At 51.7% G+C, this 21,060-nt stretch overlaps 1 protein-coding gene and 1 long non-coding RNA gene across 3 annotated transcripts; one reads left to right on the top strand and one right to left on the bottom strand.

The window, feature by feature from the left end:
• Positions 1 to 5,546: 5,546 nt before the first annotated feature.
• HOXA11 (homeobox A11) lies at positions 5,547 to 9,268 on the bottom strand. The gene is made up of 2 exons (XM_059933734.1): positions 8,454 to 9,268; positions 5,547 to 7,056 (listed from the first exon to the last, which is right to left on the bottom strand). The coding sequence occupies exons 1-2, from the start codon at positions 9,175 to 9,177 to the stop codon at positions 6,824 to 6,826; spliced, it is 957 nt and encodes a 318-aa protein (XP_059789717.1). The 5' UTR covers positions 9,178 to 9,268; the 3' UTR covers positions 5,547 to 6,823.
• Positions 5,935 to 13,257, top strand: LOC132371933 (uncharacterized). 2 transcript variants are annotated; one of them, XR_009505016.1, is made up of 2 exons: positions 5,935 to 6,216; positions 12,540 to 13,257. It is a non-coding gene; the product is annotated as an uncharacterized LOC132371933 (long non-coding RNA). The 2 variants fall into 2 exon arrangements; XR_009505015.1 differs by lacking the exon at positions 5,935 to 6,216 and adding an exon at positions 8,667 to 9,650.
• The last annotated feature ends 7,803 nt before the right edge of the window (positions 13,258 to 21,060 follow it).

Here is a 21,060-nt window from a genome sequence, read left to right as displayed (position 1 = left end):
GTCTCTGCCGGCAGCCGCTGCTCGGCGCGCAGCACCCGGAGGCCGTGCCACCGCTTGCGCTTCGCTCCAGCCACTTACACCTCTGCGCCCCGCGGTGACCGGCTCTGCAGACTGGACGTCTGGGGTGGAGAAGAGAGGGATAGAGAAAGAGAGGAACAGAAGGAAAGGACAGAGGGAGAGAAAAGAGAGGGAGAAAAGGGGAGAGAGAGCATGAGAGAGTCAGCTCTCTCCAATCCGACAGGGTCTTGAGGCTGCAGTAGCGGCGCAGCCGAATCAAGTGAGGGGTCTGTGCCGAGAGATCAGGATCTGTCCTTCACTCTCCATATCGCTCAAACGCACAAGGCCAAGGCAAATTTTAATCGGGCTAGGCTCACGAGGTCAACGAACTTGAGTACCAAAAGCTTCAGACCATGCAGCCCAGGATCCTTCCCCAGATGGACTTGGTCCTTACCCACCTTGTAAGGAGAGTGAAACTGACTGGGACTCTCGTGCTCAGCAGTGCTACTGGGAAATGCCACAAAGCTGAGAACTGCCTGAGAAGGGGGTTTTGCCCCTCAGCACTGTCCATACCTCTCAGGAAATCTCTGCCCAGTGGGAAGTAGGTTCCAAGTACAGGAGAGGGTCCCTTGAGGAGAATGAGCTCCCAGCAGGCCAGTGAGCCAGGACTTGGTGCCTTTTCAGACAAAATGCAGAAAGCAACTTCCCAGCCCACAGGTTAGGAAGGACCAGTGGCCACAGGAGAGAATGCTTGAGATGGTGGAGGCTAAAAAAATAAAGTGAAAGACAGCGCTCTAAAGGATCTAAACCTGTCTTTCTTAACCTTTTTGGAAGTTAAGGCCCCCTTTGGTAAATCTAAGGCCATGTTCTGACTCTTATCCTGTGAAAAATGCACATCTGTGCATTCCCACAATTTGACCCATTATTTTCAAGGAGTTCACAGACCCCTCAAAGCCTTTTCCTTGGGGTCTCCAGAATGTTCCAGGGCTCTCCGGGAAATCAGAAGCCCTGCCAGTTTGACTAGTAAGACAAGCTGGGTACCCGGCTGTAGGCAGCTCAGGCCCAATCTAGTAAGAGCTCTGTAGGGTGGCCAAATGGGCTTCTAGGCTGAATGGGATCCAAGAGCATGCACGCTCCAACCAAGGTTACAAATATCAGTTTGGTACCGCCTCTGCTATGAGAAGGCCACCTCAGCTGTGGAGCAGAGGAGGTGGAAGGCCTGCTGAGGGCTCACACACCATGGCATTGGCACTTGGGTCTTCATGGACCTTTGGGGAAAGCTGGAGGTTTCTCTCCAGCGTCTTTTCCCCCCTTCTAATAAACCAAAGGGGATGTCGAGTTTGTGCGGTTTCTTGCTTGAAAAAAAAAAAGAATATGTAAGCCTGTGTGGGATCCCCTCTCTGGCCCAGACTGCCACTCCACCTCCACTGCTGAGCCGAGAGTGTGTGGAGAGCCCGCAGATGCGCCTGGGAAGCAGACTGGCCTGCCTGGCTGGCTGGTTTGAACAAGAAGATATCTACACAGCAGAAGCTCAAGTAAAACGCCTGCTGCCTTCTCAGTCAGTCTTAGCGCTCCCAGCATCCCCGACCGCCCCCAAGCCTCCACACTCCCCAGACTGTAACACCGAGGTGTTAGCTTCCTCAATAAAATATTCCATTTATCGATCATCTCAGCTTTCCGGGGGTTCAATTCAATTGCAGCATGGGTTGGCTTCTGGACACTCTCTCTCCCTCTCGCCCATTTGCCTTCTTTTTTTCTCTTTCACCCTCTTTCCCAGCTGCTGAATTTCTCTCTTGTTGGTCAGGATGCCTTTGACCTAAAACTCTCTGGTGTCTACTCGCTTCAACCAGGCCTGTGCAGCTGCCAGGGCCCACATTTTATTTAGGAGTAAATATTGCTCATTTCTACCTGGTTAATTACATGCCCCTTCAGCTATGGAGCCGAAGTAAATGACAGGCTGGTGAAATAAGCCCTTTGGCAAGGATTACCATGCAGTTCACCAGATAGCGGATTGCTTCTCCTGAGTAGGCCCTTGCAAACCACGAGAAATAATAAACTGTTATTACCAAAAAATATTCTTATAAAAAATACCAGGTACTGAGATTGAGATAGCCAGTAAACAATTTTACTGTTTACAGTAAACAATATCTGAAGGTCACTCTCAATGCTTTCTGGGCTCAGAATTATCTGATCAGCTGTGGAGTTGAGATGCAGCCTCAGAGAGGAAAAATAAATGCTACTTCCACAAATCCAGCTTTAACAAAAATTCTGGACTTTTTTGATTCACGCATTTACTGCATATTTAAAATTTTTGGGGGTGAGCAGTAAACTTCTTCTCCTGTTCATCTTTAAGAATGTCAACCTTTTCAGGGATACAGTATTTGATGTGTCTGCTTAGAATCAATCAGGTGCAATGTGTCCCTAAATTTTTTTCTATATCCAACCACTGAACTGACCCTTCTCTCCTGATGGGGGGAGTGTTGGGGCCTTTTCATTCACCCCTCACATACACCCCTCAATTGCAATATCCTTAGTTTCATCCATCATAAACTGCCTCTGGCCTTGAAACTAGAGGCAGCTTTGGGATTTTAGGGAAGGCTCAGGCTGCAGAGAGCACCGTGTGGGCGCCCACTCCTTGCTTTATTCTGGCAGAGTTTGGGAGACCATGCTCAACAAAGACCAGTGACTGTGATCGGCAAAATTATACATGCACACACAGGCGGCACCTACTTTCTCTGAGATTCCCCCCTATTCACCCATGCACAGTATATTTGTGAAAAGAAAATAACCATTTCGAGAAACGAATGAAAACATACTGGAATAAAAAATTTGAAACTAGGAAAAGAGGGAATTTGAACCTGGCCTCCGAAATGTAAGTGATATGATTATTTAAAACTTGTTTTATGACAACTCTGACGGAGAAATTGATCAGAGTTTATCCTCAGTGCCAGCCTTTGAAACTGTATAGGTATTTACCAATACATTTTTTGCGCATTTGCAAAATGTGCAAAAGATCTCATTTTTGCATCTAAGAAATTGCTGCAAAACTCCAGCCAGATTTATAGCGGTACATTCCAAATAAGCAACACAGACTTCCCTGGCAGCCTCAAAAATATAATGCTACTTTTCTGAATTGACCTTTTTTGGAACAAATGTTACCCCCAATCTGCTGGGCAAACCTAGAGATCGCACATAGTAGGAAACCAGCTACCTCCCAGACTTCTGCCCCAGGGAATAAGCCTGTCCCAGCAGCTACGGTCGCTGACCACCTCATTGTTTCGAGTAGAAACTTTCAGTTTTCCCCAGTCCCGCCATCTCCCCCGACCCTTTTTTTTTTTTTTTTCCTACCACCACAATCCCGTATCCCAGCACAGCTGGGACCCTTTTGCTTGGATGCTCCCCATCCCAGGTTCATCCCATTCTGAATATTTCTACAAAATCTAAAGATCGCCTTAGATGAAATGCTGGCGCATAGAGTTAAAATCGTCAGCTTTTCCACTGAGGCCTCCCCCTGCTTTCCAACCTTAGGGGGCGACGAGAGGAGGGGGGTCGAGTGGGCTGAGCGCCTATAGCGTCACCCCCCAGCTCACAAACCCAGCCACTTTCCCAGCCCTGCTCAGACACCGGCCCCACTCCCGCCCCAGCCAGATTGAAATTGCTAAACTTGTGGCCTCTTACCTTGACACATTTCCGAAATCACTGCCAAGGGAAAAGCTGGCTTCTCCGCGCCGCGACGCCTGCGAGGCCTAGAGAAGGCGCGTTGCTTTAAATTACAACACCAACCACTTCTTGAAGGTGAGCCCCCCTTTTTTTGATACGAAGGAGAGCGGGACAAGTGAAACAATGTAACGTGCCGCTCTTAGTATCTAAAGCGAACAAAGGCCAAGAAATGCGCTGGGGTTCTCAGCTCCCCGGCGGCTTTGACATTGATCGGAAGTGCGCCATCTCGTGGCGGCTGAGCGCCTAGGCCGGGCCCGAACTCCAGCCCGGAGCCGGGAAAGGAGAGCAGGCTCAAGGCAGAGACAGAGGGAGAGAGTGTGCCCAGCCCGCTGCTAAAGAGATCTCATTTTTACATCTAAGAAATTGCTGCAAAATCCCAGCCGGGTTTATAGCGGCTCATTCCAAATATGCAAATTGGCCTGCCCCGGACGGGTTTACGACCACATTGTCACAGCCATCGGAGGATGGGCTTTTATAGGGCTCAGAAATCAAACCCGCGCCCGCTCGCCGCCCTCCCTCGAACAGTCCTCCTGGCTAGACTCTCTGTAGCAACTTGTGAGACTTGGTTAATCTTTAACCGTCCCAAAGGAAGTCTCCTTAAATCCTAGGCTTCGCTGCCCACTCCTTCCCTGCCCCCCAGGAGAGTCCTTGTTCACCTCTGTGTGTCTGTCTATCAACCTAGACATTCATCTCGGGGGTCCGTCCCATTCTCCTTTGAGCTTGATTTCCCCAGTCGCGCAAGTTAGACAAACACACAAACAAATAAACAGAGCGGGGGTGTGGGGTCTGGGGCCTCTCTCCAAATTCCATCCTCTCTGCTGCTCTGGTCCTGCCTGAGTGGCTAGGGAGAGAGTGGGGATGGAGGGGGGGTGGGCAACAAAAGGCTCTGGCCTTTCGCCCTGCCCCTCAAGGTTATGGGTGATGTCCAAATTTAAGGCAGAAGTTCAAAGGCAGGAAACAAAGAGGAAACCAGTATCTTTCTCTCCCCAAAGGGAAAAGGCAGCCTCAACTGGGAGCTGGGGAGAAAAGAAAGCGCTCTTAGAGACTCCTGAGAGTCTGCTCTGTCTTTGTACCCAGACCAGTCTCCCTCTTGCTGCAGGGCTCCCCAGGGCACCCTAGAGTGTTTCCACTTCAGGCCTCCTAGTCTTGAGGTAAGTGAGTCCAGCCTGGGATCAGACCCACTGGCCACCTCAAGTCCCAAGGCTTTCTCCCAGGGCTGGGGTCAGTTTGAGAGGATGAAGCCCCGTATTCCAGGCCCTGAGATACTCCATTGCTGGGATCCCACTTCCCCAAAGGACCTGGCCATTCACCTTGGCTTCCTAAGTTTGGCTTCTAATGGAGTTAAATCCTAAGTCACCTCCCCACCCGCTCAGGGGCCTAGTAACTTGCCCCTTTTCTAAGGGGGGGGGTGGTGTTGGTGCTGGGGGTGGCAGACATTTGGCAGTAAAAGGCGAGCAGGGAGAGGAATGTCACACCAGGACCCAATACTCAAGTTTCCACAGTCTTTATTTTCCTTGTGCCCTGTCACCTGTATACATGCTGCGACATACGCAGTGGGTGAGAATGGAGGACAGGCCAATACTCCCGTTACAAACAGAGCCACCAGACACTTCTTAACACAGGGGGGCAGAGGAGATTTAATGGAAGGGTGCCTGCCTTTCTCAGCTGAGGTCCCCAGACCACGGAGGGCCGAACAACCTCAGAGCATCTCCTTAACACTTTTCAAATATTGCAAGAAATTAAAAAGACCATTCCCGACACACTTCCCATCCCCTCCAATACCCCAAAGGCGATCAACTAATGGCAAAAAAAAAAGTATTCAAACAAAATAGGTTATAGTTCCTTTATTTACAAGTCTTTTGAACACCATCCCTGTATGAAGCGTACATTCAAATATTTTTAGCAGTGAGTGAGTTTAACCATGGAACACTGTAAACAGATAGAGCCTTTAAATATTTTCTTCATCTTTTTTCCCCCTCTACATTGCATCTTTTAAAATTTGCTTTGGTTCTTTCAGGGAAATATATATATATATATATAATATAATATTTATCTTTTAAAATAATTCCAAATCACTCTCGAGCTCTTGGAAGGTCGCTGGAAGCTTCCAAGCTCAGTTCTGGGGTGGTGAAGGGCAGAGCGTGGCGTGGGAACTGGGTGCTTGTGGGGCTCAAGCCCCTCATCGCTGGGGACCGCTGGCCAGGTCCGCTGCTCTGCTGCTCCCCCGCTCCGCTGAGCAAATCCAAGCTTGATTTAAGTGTGCTGTAGACTTTGCCAAGCTGCCGCACTCCACAGGCATTTCCTGCAGGGATCTGGTGGCCAGTGGCCTGGGTGCAGCCTCTCGGCTTTTTTATGTCTTCCACCTCAGGGAATGGTCTGCTCTGCCACCAGGCTTTAGGCCAGAGTGGCAGGCCAGGACGAACACCCTAATCGGTAGGAAAAACTAGGTGAGCTGCAGAAGTCGACTGCTGGAAGCTCAGGCCTGGGACCGACTGTGTGGTGAGTGGCTAGGAGGGGGTGGAGAGCCCCTAATGCCACCTGGAATAGTAGATTATTTTTCCCTCAAGGATGAGCAGCGCTCTCCCACCTCACAGCCACCTCTTAGTCCAGTCATCTTTCACATTGGCTTTGGAAAGGAGCCCCAATCCGGACATCTAGGAATCCCCCGCCTTCCTTCTGCTCCTGTTCCCAAACTGAACTGGGTTTGGAGATCTTGACGCAGGGGTCCTGGAAGTGGACAGGCTCCATGTGGAGGGTCCCTGGTCGGGGTCATTCTCCAGGGGGCCTGGAGGGGGCCCAGTCCCTGATGGAGACCACACCCAACCCGAAGCTCTGCAGTCTCCAAGAGTGAACCACCAGGGGCCCCAAACCATTCACTCTCGTTGATGCACAACTCTCCAAATCCAATTATTGTTAGAAATCTTAACCACCGATGCCCAGTAGCGTCCCGAGCGGCCTCCTTCCAGGCTGTCTCCGTGTAGCCTCCCCTCTCTTGCACATCGCCTTTCTTCAAAAGTCACCGTGTGCCTTGACCTTGTCAAGGTCAAAATCTGCATATAATCTCATGTGTATGAAGCCCCCCACCCAGTTCCAGTTGGCTGGAGCCTTAGAGGAGCGGGTTGGCCGAGTAGTACTGTAAACGGTCTCTGTTAATTTTTTTTTCCTTCATTCTCCTGTTCTGAAACCATATTTTGACTTGACGGTCAGTGAGGTTGAGCATGCGAGACAGCTGCAGGCGCTTCTCTTTGTTGATGTACACACTGAAGAAGAACTCCCGCTCCAGCTCCCGGATCTGGTACTTGGTGTAGGGGCAGCGCTTTTTTCGGGTTCGTTGGCCACCTGTAAAGGGAGAAAGAGGCAGGGAGAGACCCAGGTGTGACGGCTGCAACCCATCCCAGAGCCCCAAGTGGAGGAAAAGGCCGCCCTGCCCAAGCCCCATCAAGGTCCCCCCAGGTCCCTGCCTTCAGGCTCCTACTGCCGGCTGGGGAGAAGCTGCCGGCGGAGGCTCAGCTCCAGATAAAAGCCAGCTCCCTAGATAGGCCCCCAGGGAAGCTGCTTACTCTGCCCCAGAGCAGAAAGGAGGGCTCCTCACTGCAACAGGCGAGTTTGTGCCGCTGAAACCGCTTTCAAAGCAGCGAGCGGGGGTTGCCGGCTGCCTACAGCCTGGCCAGACTAAACAAACAGCCGCCCGCCCGCGGACATTTCACCTTCCAGCACCTGGGCGGCCGGTTCCCGAGGCAGTAAAGGCGGCCCCAGCCCCAGTCTTTCCCGGCTGCGGCGGGACTCGGCCCTCGTTAACATCTGGGGCAGCTGCCGGGTCTTCGTCAGCCTGAGTTCTGGCCATCAGCTCCTGCCTCCTGGCTTCCGCGAGGTGGGGAGGTGGCAGCGGAAGCCCCCTACCCTGGGCCTTTCCTGAGGACCAAGGCCACACAGCCATCCTGGTTCCCCGGCAGAGCAGGGGTGCTATTCCAGATAGGGTGGAGGAACGAGGGGTTTCCCAGAGCTGCGGGCAGGCTCGACTTGCTCCCCTTTCAATAAAACTCCACCAGAAGTAAAGAAAAAAACCCGCTTTTGACAGATTGAATAACAACTGTAACATGCAGTCGGACAGAAGGCAGCACGTAATTGCCACCGCGCCACAGGAAAATGGCTTCCTTTGGACAAAAAGGCCAACTTTGGGTTAATTTGTTTCTTTTAATGTATTACTCGAGCTAAGCGGGCTATTTTATCTGTTAAACACGCTCCTAGCGCCATCGTTAAACAGCGATGTCTTTGAATCCCGGCCGGGACTGGAATCCCGGCGCAACACATGGCTTTTATAAAAATCTCCGGATTACCTCGCTATCAAAGGCTCCGGAGCCCTTGCAAGGGGAATTTACAGGCGCCCACCTCCGGCTCCCCAGCCCCGAGCTGGTCCCGAGAGGGGTCGAGCTGCTGGGCTTGGGAGCTGAGAAGGGAAAAAAGGGAAAAAGGCAGTTGTGTGGGGTTTTTTGTTTGTTTTGTTTTGTTTTTTTTTTTTTTTTGCAGGCATGCCTTGGCCGGTGGGTATTTCACGGCCAATTTCAGCACTCGCCACGTGATCCCGCCTTTTATAACAAAGTTTTGTTGGGGGAAACCTAAAGGCCCTTCATAAACCTTATATGCTTATAAAACAGCATATAAAAATTTAACAGCGGTGCTGCGCTAGATTTCCAACTCCCCTTTCATAAAGCGCAGGGCGCTGCCTTTATACGTACTGGAGCCGCCGGCCTTGTCCTCAGTGTGGCCGGAAGACGACTCGGGGCTGCTGCTGCTCTCGGGGCGCCGCCGCCGCTCCTTTTCTTCCGCCGCCGCCACCGCCTCCCGGCAGCCGCCGGCGCCGCTGTCCGAACTTGAAGTTGCCGGCGTGCCCGTGGCCGCTGCCGCCGCCGCCGCCGCCGCCGCCGCCGCGGAGGTCGCCGCGGCTGCCGGGGGCCCCTTCTCGGCGCTCTTGTCCCCAGGGTAGTCGGAGGAGGCGAGGTTTTCCGGGGTGCCGTAGGCCGTCTCGAAAAACTGGTCGAAAGCCTGTGGCAGGACGCCGTTTCGGCCCACGGTGCTATAGAAATTGGACGAGACGGCGGGGGTGGGGTGGTGGTAGACGTTGGCCGAGCTCTTGGCCAGCACGTCGCCAGGCACGCCGGCCGCGCTGGGCGCCTGCAGGCAGTCTCTGTGCACGAGCTCCTCCGCGGAGTAGCAGTGGGCCAGATTGCCGCGGGGGTGCCATTTAGTGGCGGGCTCAATGGCGTATTCTCTGAAGGTCACTTCGCGCACGGGTTGGACCTGGGGCAGGTTGGAAGAGTAGGAGTATGTCATTGGGCGCGAAGACGGGGTCTGGGGCAGAAAAGAAGGGAGGCTGGAGAAATCTGGACCCGAGACGTAGTAAGTACAACTTGGCAAATACATGTTAGAGGAGCAGGGACCACGCTCATCAAAATCCATCATTGGGCTACCTTGGGCTTTCCGCAGTAGCCGAGCTTAACATGATTCTCCACTGCAGCTGCCTCTTTGAAGCGGATCCGTGAAGTAGAAATTTGGAGACGTAAGCTGACGTGGAAATCTATCCCCATCCTTAGCAGGGAGGTGCTGGTCATGTGACCCGATGTTGAAATTGACAAGCTGCTAGCTAGTCCGGGCCTTCCCCCCCCCCTTTCCTTTCCTTTCTTCCACCCCCCCCCCCGCCCCCGGCTTCCTTTCTTTGTAGCCACCTCAAGGGAAGCAACAGATCGTCACTCGGTGTTCTCACCGAAAGCACGTAATCGCCGGTGTAACTCATGTTGGCTGGGGGTGCCTCCCGGCGCGCGGCGAGGCTGGGTGCTACCCCGTGCCAATTGCTTGTGCTCAGCTGCACGGTCCTGGCCCTCGAGTGCGCCGAGGGCGGTGAGAGAGCTCAACTCCTGCCACCCACCACTCCCCGGGTGAGGGAAGCCACAGGCTGGGGGTGGCCGGGTGGGAGCCCGTCGCTGCGTGGCCCGTGCGTGGTCTTGGAATCTATTCGCCTGGAGGCTCGCGTTCGCACCTCCTTCTTGGCTGTCCCCCTCCCACAGGCTTGCTTTGGGAACCACCTCTGCCTCCGACTTTGGCCGGACCCCCTTCGGGCCAGGGTTTGCAGCCATGGATGTGCCTGCCTCGTGGCTCGCCCGATTTGCACGGTGTCTTGATTACACGCTCGCATTCATGGTCACTTCCGAAGCGCTTTAGTGCCTTCCGTCCCTAAACCGCCAACAACCTGGGCGGCTTCCCTCGCGGTTTGTCAGGGATCCGCAGGTCCCGGAAAGCCCTTCGTCTCACCCGGGATCCACCTCCCTTTCATTCTCCCTGCCGGCCTCCTCACCCCACGCCCTGCCCTTGGAGAAACCCGCTCCTCCTCGCTGTCTGCCGGGGTTCGGAGTGACACCGCAGAGCCAGAGGCGTGGGAGCTGCGCCGCTGCGCACTGGTCCGCCCGTCCCCTTGCCGGGTCTTCTGGAGCTGAGGACTCGGGGAACCATGGAATTGAGGCGAGCCTTGGGCTGCTTTAGAGGCGCTGACATCCAAGGAGACTTCTCCTGGGTATGCTGCACCTTCCGGGAGCCCACAGCTGAGCTCCAGAGCTGTAGGGAGAGTGGGGGCAGTAAGCAGGGGGCGAGGGCCAGGGAGCCGTGGCTGAGAAAGGGGTAACACGCCACCCTTCCTCTGCAAAGCTTGAGAGCCAGGGATGTGCAGGACAGAAACTCAGAAGGCTCGGCGCCTTTCCGGCTACTCATCCCACAGAAGGGACACAATGCCAGAGAAAAGAGACGTCTTTCTGAACCTCCCAGCACCTTGGGTGAAAAGAACGCTTTGAAAGGCTAGGTTTGAGCTAAAGAGAGAGACAGAGGCCAGAGCAGCTAGTATGAGTCTAGCTTTCTTGGGGAGAGGAGAGAAAAAAAAATGAAATGGTGAAAAATGCTTGCCATCCTGCAGGACTGAATGAACAATGTTTGGGAGAAGCAGAAGAGGAGGGCATAGAGCAGTCAGGCAGGGCCAGGCGCTGGGAGGGGTCCAGCTCTGAGGCCTCCCCACACCTATCTTCTTGGAAGGAACTCGATGTCGCTGAAGGAAAGTTGAAAAATGAAAAAGAATAACCTTTTCCCTTTCCCCATCCAGGAAATAGCCGAAGGTATTTATGTATCTTGGGGAGATTTAGAGTATAACCTCTAAGATCTTTGGTATTTAAGTGTCAACATCGATTTATTTATTTATTGCTGAGCTAACTGTAACTGACACAATAACAAAATCTAATCGTGTATTGCACTGGAAAAGAAATATTCTCATTATGTATTTTCTCTAAATGATGGCCCACCATTGCATTTGAATACTCGCTGTAAATATCAATAATATCGAGTAATTACTCTGTAGTGGAGTACACTAATTTATTAGCATTTATGTTTATGTGGCTCCTACCCACCCCCTCCTTTACAGGGGTTGCGTATCACAAATCAAACTACTCCGACACATTGGTTTAATGAACGCTTTATTCAGGATTTGCTGCAAGAACTTCCATGCCCCTTGAATCCCTGAGAGCTGAACTTGAAATTATTTGTGCATCTCCAGCTTGACATATTTGGCCACTGTGGCTTGTGCAGAGGGCAGTATCGGGGTGAGTGAAAAGGTCTGGTGGGAAGGAAGGTCATTGGGAAGGGCAGCTTGAGACCTCCTAAAGCTGGGAATCACAGTTACAGGATTGCCCTGCAGCGAAAAAACTTCTATTTCCAGCGGTGACCAACAAGGCAAAATATTTATTTCTCCACAGCATCTCTTTCTTGAAGACTGAATATAAAAGGGAGAAGGAGAGGTTTGCGAACAGCAGTATTTAAGTCATTCCCTGACTGATTTTGGCTCTCAAACTCTCTCCCAGCAGCCCACCCGGTCCCCGCCACCCCGACCCTCGAACAAAAGGAATGCTTGAGGGGTTTCAGTGACTTTGCCATAACAAAGGCGCCACCATTGCGGGGCTTGCCCTGCCCCTGGGTGAAGGCAAACAAATTCTTGCACTTGTATTAGGGCTTTTAAGACTATAATTGAACCCAGGGGCGTCTAGGAGAACCAAAAACTGTTCTAGACAGACCTGGGGTTTTATAGCAGTGTTGGCAGTCAACTTCAGCTTGTGCCTGAGCAGACCGGCTGCAGTGGCCCACCAGCGGGGGACGCCAGGCTACCTACCCTAGCTGCACGCAGCCCCTCTCCCCATTAGATCGGTTTTCCCCTTGGTGCCAGGGAGAGGGGGGTCACCACAGAAAGGTTGGTATAGGGATATGTGCCGTTCCGTAGAACTAGTGCCTCCCATGTTCTTGAGAGCCAAGCCGAGAGGGTGCTGGTCAGTCTGGATCCCATGGGTGTCTGCAGGAGACAAAGGCGAATTCCCGAGGAAAGGCTGGGGCAGGGGAAGGCGCTCTAGGAGCGGCTGGAAGGGCAATTCGGCTGAACCAAAGCGGGGTGCCGGGAGGGTCTTGCAGCCTGGAAGGGGGTGAGTGGGGGCGTTGCTGTGAAGATGGATGAGGATAAAGGCTCTTGATGCCAGAAGGGAAACCGCCTGGAGCGGCGAATGCTTTTAGTTCCCCGGCAGGGACGGGAGGCGGATGCTCTGATCCCCAGTGCTGCGCACTGTTCCCAGCTTTGCCTGCTTCTCTCCCTCTTGCCTGGAATATACTGGCGGTGTGAAGGTTTTTGGGGGGGCTATTCGGAGGTAGGTGCAGCTCTGAGGATCAGACCAAATCTTGGGGAGGCAGAGCTTCGGGTCCTTGGTTTTGACTTTACTCTGAGCCTAATTGACTCTTCCGCTTTGCAGGAGGCCCAACAGCCAAGCTGAGCCCACCCGGCTCAAGAGAACACCCGACCGGGGGGGCTAAGGCTGCCCTGGAAGGCCAAGTGCGAGTTGCATTTTTTGAAGAGTCCAAGATGGGCATGGCTGTGACGTTGGCCCTGGAGACTGGTTTCCCATGAGTTGTTCTTTCTCAGGAGCTCCACAGTGTGAGGCCATCTCCAGAAAACAGTCTTCAGTGTGTATTTCCTTTTATCGTCAACCCGGAGCCCCACGGCAGCTAATGCAAAAGGCCAAAAATGTTTTGGAGGAAGAAAAACAAAGGCAGGAAGTGGCGGCGGCTTGACGGTGCGTGTGTGTCTGCGGAGAAGGGAGGGAGCCCTTTCAATCTCTTCTTGTTTTTCCAAACTTCAGGGTCCAGGCAGCCCTCGCAGGGCCGGCCCGTTGCTCCCCGCGCAGCACTTGGAGATGGCCACCCGGAGAGGAGAAGGCTGGCGCCGGAGCCAGCCTTGTCAGGCGGAAACGGCTAACGAGGCGATTTGCTCAGCAAAGCAGACCAAGCCTTTCCAAACTTCATTTGACTTGGCCCTAAAAGTGGGGGGTTGGGGGATTCTGCAACACCTCCCGGACCCTCCTTGGCAGGCGGGCTGAGTGCTCCGTGGCGGGGATTCGGGAGCCCTGCACTCCACGCGCCTTCCCAGGCGGGATATGGGAATAAAGTGTGTCCAGATGCCTCTGCCCAGCACTGCCGCCTCCCCTTCTTCTTGCAGCCGAGGGGTCTGGGCAGCAGCCGGAGGGTGCCTGCTGGCAGTGCCCAGGCTGGGTAGCCTTGGCACGGTTAGTGTGCACCGGTGTTGTCGTGCTGGGGGCGTTTCCACCAGAGTCATTCAAGGGATGTGAGCAGAAAGGACCATCACTTGATAGGCAGCCTAACACCCGCTCACTCTGAGGGAGGATAGAGCTGGGGGGGCAGGGAGTGCCTCCACACTCCGGGGTTCCCAACCCTAACTGGCCATGCTGCTAGCCTGCCCTCTTCTCTCTTTGGGGCTGGCTTGGCCTCTGGCAGCGGCTCATTGTCCCGGAATCTGAGAACCTGAAGTCCCCGTGCCTCTTGCAGCCCTGTGACTGCTCAGTGCATAACCCTTAGTGTGAATGCCAACATCAGGCTGTCCGCTCACTCTGTTTCCTCCCTAGCCATCCGTCTCCATCTCCCTGCGGCTCCTGCTTGCCGGTCTCCTGCCTCTTTCCAGCTGAGTCTCCCCTTCTGCGGCCTCCCGCCTCTTCCGATACCTCCCCTAAGCTGAGCAAGAGCTGAGGTGCCACTGGAGGGCACTCAGTTCGGAAAGCACAGAGAAAGGAGGCTGGTTAAATTCCTGACTCTCCCCCAATTCAGGCCTCCACCAGGGGTCTGAACTGGACTTCTCCCTTCCTTCTTCTGAATACTCCATTCCAGGTTCTTTTTCTCTCCCTCCCTCTCTCATCAACATTCCCTCCTTCTCTTCTTAGGACTCAGCTCCTGCTTTTGTAGGCCTGGCAACCTTGGATGGCAGCCGGCCTGGGAGGGGTAAGGCCCACCTGACAAACCAAAATTCACTCCCAAAGATCAACAGTTGTTGATCTGTGGATCACATAGAGCACCAAATTTTTTGCTTTTTCTTGCTGGTCTGAGCCCCTACCTTCCTCTGTCCCTAAATGCCACACCTGTTTCTAGAAAGCTATACAAAAGAACATTTCAACCTCTGGGATCATACTGCACACAGGTGCAAGAGCCAGCTGGAGGACCCAGGGTGGAAATGGCTATCAAGCCCTTCACGGGGCTGGAGGCCAGGCCGCCATTTGGGGGCTTTCTCTTTCCAAGTGGGAGATCTCCTGGAGGTACATCTGTCCTCCATGGTAAGCCTGGGAGATGGGTTGTCTGGGAAGCCCAGGAAATCTCCTAGAATTTGTTCTTAGGAAACCGTCTATTGGCAGATCATGGCCAACTAATCACATTTCCAGGCACGGTCTAGAGGAGGCACTGAAGCTTCAGTGAAATATCAGGAGACCCCCTTCTATCACTACTAGGTGGAGGCAGGGGTTAATTTATCTCCTTGGCTTGGAGAGGCACCTGTCCCACCCACAAGCTCCTCCTCCCTTCCCTAAAGCAGGGGAACAGGTAATGCCTTGAACTTGACCTTATGGTTGGTTCTTATCTGACTCACAGGTTCAATCTCCAAGGTCCCTAAAGATCTGAAGAAGTCCACATCCTTCCACTGGCCACTGAGGGGTGGGGCATAGGGTTTAGCAGAGGGTCTCAGACACCCAAGCAATCTGGTTATTATTTAGTTTTGTGTGTCCCAAAGTGATGGGAGAAAGAGGGTTACTTCCTTTGAGAAGAACTATTTTTATTTTTATTGTTGTGGACTCATTAAAGATTTTTTTCCCCTACTGAGTGGGAACAGATGGGGGTGGGGGTTGAAGGGCAAAGCCCTGGCTCCCAGTGTCTGCCTTCCATTCTCCCCGCAACTTCGGCCCAAATGGCTTGGGTTGCCCCAGCCAAGTGTATCTGTAAGAAAGAGGACAAAAGACGGCAGCTCAACCAGAAGGCCATTCTGGTCCTCCGGGTCTTGGTCTGCATGGCTGCGGCTAACAGGAAGCTCCCATACCCCAAGCTTCAGCTGCCACCTAGGGCAGTTCCCCAGGCTCCTCCGGTTCTACTCAGCCTCGATCCATGGCTCACATTCCAGGCTGGAGAAGAGCGAGCCCCCGCCTAGTCAAACCCTGCCCTAGGAGTCTCCCCTTTGTGCCCTGATAGGCAGTTCTGTGATGGTACCTGTCCACGGACAATCCTTCTACCTATTGTCGCCTCAAGACTCCACCCATGCAGCCCTAGGGATAAAGCTCAGCTTTCCTGTATTCTGTTAAAAAAAAAAAAAAAAGATGAAATCGTTTGCAGGGCCTCTGTGATTCACCTGGAGCAATAAGCTCGGCGGCAGACCAGGTTTAAGCGATTGACCACTAGGCCTGATGCGGTGACCTGCTGCAAGTAGGCTATGGGCAGAAGTAAGGGGCCCCGACCCCTCCACAGCACAGTGAGGGGGTTCTTGGGGTCTGGGAGTCAGGGATTTTTACCTTTGGCAGAATGCACCTCACTTCTTGGCCCATATTTTAGGCAGGAGAAGAAGAGCATCAAAGTTCTCACCAAAGGTCTGCCATGCACTGAGGGAGCGGACCTGGACTCAGGGACCTCAATAGAGGCTCCCAGCAGGTTCCTTGCTTCCCTATTCTATTCCATGCCCAGCTGGCCCAGCTGCCCCTGCCAGGTCCCTTGCTTCTACCGGAGCTCACGACTCGGATCCAGCCGCGTCCGCTCTCCTGAGCTTGAAGGCGTTGCCTCTCCCCCGCGGCTAGGCTTCCGCAGGCTCAGCTCTTCCAGGACTCGACGGGGACATAGCCTGGGCCACCCTTGGCTGCGGGAGCTCCTCTTCAATACGGCTGGCGGCGAAGGAGTTGGTAACCAAGAAAGAACTGCCTCCAGTCCACGATCCCAGGGTATCAGAACCAGCTTGCAGCCGGCCAGTTGTGTGTCCTGCGCCTTCCCGCCGCGACCGGCCCTGCCCATGGAGACAGCCATGGCGCGGAGGACTTGACCTTAACGGCGCGAGAGGAGGGCGCTCTCTGAGCTGCCGGGAGGGGGGTTCTGCTCTTTCCAACCTCTCCCACCCAATAGCAGCCCGGACAACGCATGCCGCTCACCCCCATTCCCCCCTCCATTTTGTGCAGTGTCCGCAGACCCACAGCCGGAACAAAGCTCCCAGCAGTGGTCTCACCGTCGCCTCTGCGAGCTCTTGTCCCTAACTCCCCTGGGCCAAAAGCCTCAGAGCTTAAGCCCAGCGATCTAAGTCCCCCCCGCCCCCCACCGCGCCCTCTTTTTTCACTTAACCCCAGCCGCCCTCAGCCAGGGCCAGGGTACTACTGTGGGTGCCAGCCGGGCCCCCGTCTGTGCCAACATCCCGTGCGCCGGGTCCTGGCCTCGGGCTGCGGGCGGCGTCGGGCCTACAGCCGAGCCTAGCGTGCCCGAGGCGCGGGATGAAGCGAGGCCGAATCTGCTTTCCGGCCCGGGCGGAGACCCGTGACTGCGCGGGGCGCCCGGATGCGGCCGCACGGGTCCGCAACGTGGCCGTGCGTGCCCCGTTCGCTCTACGCTCCCTCGGATCTCACCCCACCCGTCAGACCGGGGCTCAGAAAGCGGAAGTATTTGGTAGAGAAAAACACGGTTTCTTTTCAGCCCGTTTCAGAACCCCTTTTAGAGAAAATGCTCCTGTCAAGTTTTATTTCCCGTTGCAAACCACCTTCCATGCTGCCAAGAATTAAGACCGGGAGAGATTAAATACCCGATTATTCTCATGGGGAGGGAGGGGCGGGGCGGAGAAGGGGCACCCGCACAAAACATTCGTTTGACTCGGCTTGTCCTCATCAAATAACGCCTAGAGAGACCCGCGAAGGCCCGCGCGGGCGGCGGTGACGTCAGCCTGCAGCTGCGGGGCGAGGCGCGGCGCGGTGGCCGGGCCTCTGGAGTCCGCCCGGCGCGGGCCTAGGGCGTCGGGGCCTTGACCTCTGCCTAATGTCCTGCTGCACGCCCCCTACGGCCCACAAGCCGTCCGAGCGAGGCCGGCTCTCTAAGGCTTTGAGCCTCCATTTTGAGGAGAGAGTTCATCCCGACACGCGGAGGATTTCGAGCCTCCTCGGCCCCCGAGGGGCGCGGCATCGGGTGGCTCCCCAGGTCCGCGGCGGTACTTCTCCCGCGCGTCCCCGTCCCTGCACCTGGGGGAGGCCCCGCGCCGCTGCGCGACCGCCCGCAAAGGTTCGCACATCTCCGAGGCCCCGTTGTGAAGATTGCTGCCGGGTGGATCCAGCTTTTCGGCGGCGCGACGGAGCCAGGCAGAAATGAAATCAACTGTGGCGAGGCCTTGGCTGCTTCCACGGAGCACTTTTCTGTGCCAGCGTCTTTTTTCTTCCCTTGAAAATCAAATTAAAAATAGCAAACACCTTTCAGGCATTCGTCGGCGCTAGGCAGATGCGCTAGGATTGAAGCAGCCGATCAGAAAGCGGGTATTTTCATAAAGAATGAAGCCGGCTGTTATTGACCCGGCGGCCTGGCGGATGAAAACTTAATTATTGTGTGCGTGTCCTAAAACTGAGGCATAAATCTCCCCAGGCCTCTTGGATAACGTTACATCTTTGCTTATGAAAAATGGGATGTGAGCAACTCGCTGCACATTTCTCTGATTCTCCAGGTCTTGGGCTGCTGACACGCATTCGATCAACTTTAAAGGAATGCGCATAAATCAGCAAGCCCCTAGCGTCTCCTCCATAGAGGTTCGCAAATCCGGAAGGGCGCCTCTGAACCCCCTGGGTCTGGAGTTTACCAGTCCCGGGCAGGCTCCGTCTCCCCTCCGAAAGAAACTCGGGAATTCGCAGAGAGGAAGCGAGTAGCCGCATCTTCACCAAACCCTCCAAACACACTCAGCAGGGTGTAATCCGCACATGTATTATCATACGGTGAAATGTGTCATTAGCTACCCGCACACATATGTATCATCCTCAGCTGAATTTCGCTGCCTCGTGAATTTTAAGAAAATATCTCAATTAGGTTGAATTTTTTAAAAGAATAATTTTCTCCCCCTTTCTTTAAAAAGTTGTTTTCTGTTTTCAAAAAAAAAAACAAAAAAAAACCCAACTTAAATGGATGGCTTAAGCTCTGTATCAGGCATAAATAGTTGTGAAATGCAAAGTGGCGTTTTACAATCATCCACTTAAAATACCTCAATAAATTTGACAGTATTAAGAGCAGATGGAAAAAGTAGTTTTTTTTAAGTCCCATATTTACAATTTTTTAAAAATGGTCACATGACAGGCCATTACAGGATTAAAAATCATTGCTAATTTAATAGATGGAAACAGTGTCTAGTTGTTTCCATATTACAATTTCTTATTCTGAAAGTGTGTCCCTTTTAGGGAAAAAAAATACTTGAATCAGCTGTTCAACAACACTATCCCAGTGTTCGGTGTTATTATTCCTACATAGTGGCTGGCATCCTCCTGGATGTCTTTTTTCTAAAGGTTCAGATTAATTGCTATTTGGGTATTGGGGAGGCATCATAATCCATGCTTACTTCAGGTTATCTGGTAGATCCATGGGAATTTTAAGTAAGAGGTAAGATCAACATTATCAACATCTGTTTCAGAACAGGGAGAAAAAAGCTCTGAAATATCTTCTGTCATTAGTTTCAAAAGCTGAAGGGAGAAAAAAAAAGAAAACTACTACTTTACCCAGAGTTCCTGCAGTGGCGATGGCTTGTGAAAGGGGTGGTATTCCGGCTGTAGAGCTGCTCTTGGCCTCCTTCCTAGGCCTGAAGCTCAGAATATTTCTTACATCTAAAGAAAAATATCCCCCATCAACAGAAGAGTCCCCTTTGGAGCTGTTCGTAAACACACAGTTTGATCCAGCTTTGAGGGGATTTTCCACCACTTTAAACATTTTGGGGGAAAGTTGTTATTTTGGCTTGATGGCAGCTCATTTAGAAACGGAGTGCTGTGGAACAAGATGTGCGGAGGTTGATCTGAAGCATCATTTTCATTTGCTCCCACAAGTGGAGTGAAAATCCTCGGGGCAGCAAAATTTGATTGCACTTCACAAGACCATTCCATGCGTACATTTCAAGACCATGCTGTTTTTGAGACAGCTTTAGAGATTCTTTCTATAATTCTCCATCAATAAAGGAGCTCTAAGTCTTCAGGTTGGAGAGGTTTCCGTCAGCCAGGTTTGTAACCAACCAATATTATTTTCCATAAAATGATGAATAAGTTTACTCAGTTCACAATTACTTTCCTCTAACATAAAGATAAAATTAACCTCATCTTGAAATTCTGCACCCTAAGGATCCTGGTTCCACCAACATTTCAATACATATATGCGTAGCATGTTTCTGACAAAACACATCACCCTATGTTTATATTAAACATATAAACATACATATGTATTGGTTATGACTCTAAACACATCTGATGTGTTGTTTGGGGTCAATAAGTAGTAGATATGATTGTTATTACCAGTATAGTTTTGATGGTGGTTGTTAATATTAAATGTATATATTTCTTCCATAAATCAAATGGCAGCTTAGAAAACATCAGTATAAGATTGCACACCACCCAGGCGCAGCACTCAACTCTGAGCTATCCAGGATAACTCTCCTTCTGCATCCATATTATGGTCATTTTGTAGATATGAGATCTTTAAGCTCTCCATACTGACCTCTTAAGAGGTGAGTTTCTTTGAATTTCTGAAATGTAACTCTAGAGCTCTAGAGTTAGAAAGGCATCTGAAACTTTTTATTTACCGTATAGATTCCCCTATAGCTCTAATTAGGATGGTAGACCACCTTGGAGGGTGAGGGCCAAGAAAGAATGGTTATTTAAGAACACCTCTTAGACTGTAACAAAAATGTACAGCTTACAAGCAGATCTGCAGAAATCTGATGCAGAGCAAGCCACTGTGACTACAAATCAAACTTGGCCATTAAAGAAAAGGAGCAAAACTTCATCAATGTAAGGTACATTTTGTACCTGAACTCTTGAAATCACCTTAAATTATATCATCCTGGGTCATCAGTAATTAATGATATTATATCTGTACAGATTCTAAAAATACATATACAAGCACACACAAGCACTGATATGCAAATGCATACATGTATACACATATGATATATATTCACATATATACAGGCACATGTATAACTTAGATATATTCAAATTTGCTCCATCTGGAGCCAAAGAAATGAGTACTAAATCTCTAAAACAAGGAGTCAAGGAGGTAAGACCTTTTGATTCCCTTGAAGCTGAAGAATTACAAGGAAGCTTGTCAACGCGAGGTGGCGCCCTTGATCTACTAATCCAGCCGAGGCCAATTCATGAGCTGTCAAAAGTCAAGGTCACAAATTGTCTTTTTTCATCAAGGTCAAGGTTTAAGGCCTTTCCTAGTCCTGTCATTTCAACAAATATCAAAACCTGCCCTCTCAGACACATGCAGACCCAACAGCAGACTTTAAAATACGACAGCCTGGGCATCGCTGATACTAAACAACTGGTTTTCATTTTCCACAGGGAGCCTGGGAATTTATATTATCTCTTCCTCCTTTCTTTTCTCTCCCTTTTAGAATACCTGACACTTTAACCTTCTTGAAGCACTTATCTAAATTTTTAGGATTTTAGTTGTGAGGGATTTCTCCTTTTGCCTGAAAAATTTGTAGCCAAAAAAACAAAACAAAACAAAACTGAATAATAATAGAAAAGAATGGTCCTTGGTTTGTATAGGACAAACCTGCTCCTTTTCTTTCTGTGCAGTGCATGTTTAGCATAGGAAAATAACGAGTATTTCCTTCAGATTTTAATGGCAGTGACTATTTTATTAACATAATTAATACCACTATATCAACTATCTACAGGTCTAAGTTGGGGTTTTTTTTACTATTATTTTTAGTAGAAATATTTGAAAAGCAGGTGCACA

Source organism: Balaenoptera ricei, chromosome 9 (assembly GCF_028023285.1).
Source record: "Balaenoptera ricei isolate mBalRic1 chromosome 9, mBalRic1.hap2, whole genome shotgun sequence".
Taxonomy (NCBI): domain Eukaryota; kingdom Metazoa; phylum Chordata; class Mammalia; order Artiodactyla; family Balaenopteridae; genus Balaenoptera; species Balaenoptera ricei.
This window is presented reverse-complemented; position numbering and strand designations above follow the sequence as displayed.

Bases quoted from the DNA above. Each gene is read 5' to 3' on its own strand.
- HOXA11 (XM_059933734.1), bottom strand. From the start codon at position 9,177: ATGATGGATTTTGATGAGCGTGGTCCCTGCTCCTCTAACATGTATTTG. The intron at 7,057-8,453 runs GTACGTATAAAG...CTCCCTTTACAG, and splicing joins GGACAAGGCCGGCGGCTCCA to GTGGCCAACGAACCCGAAAA.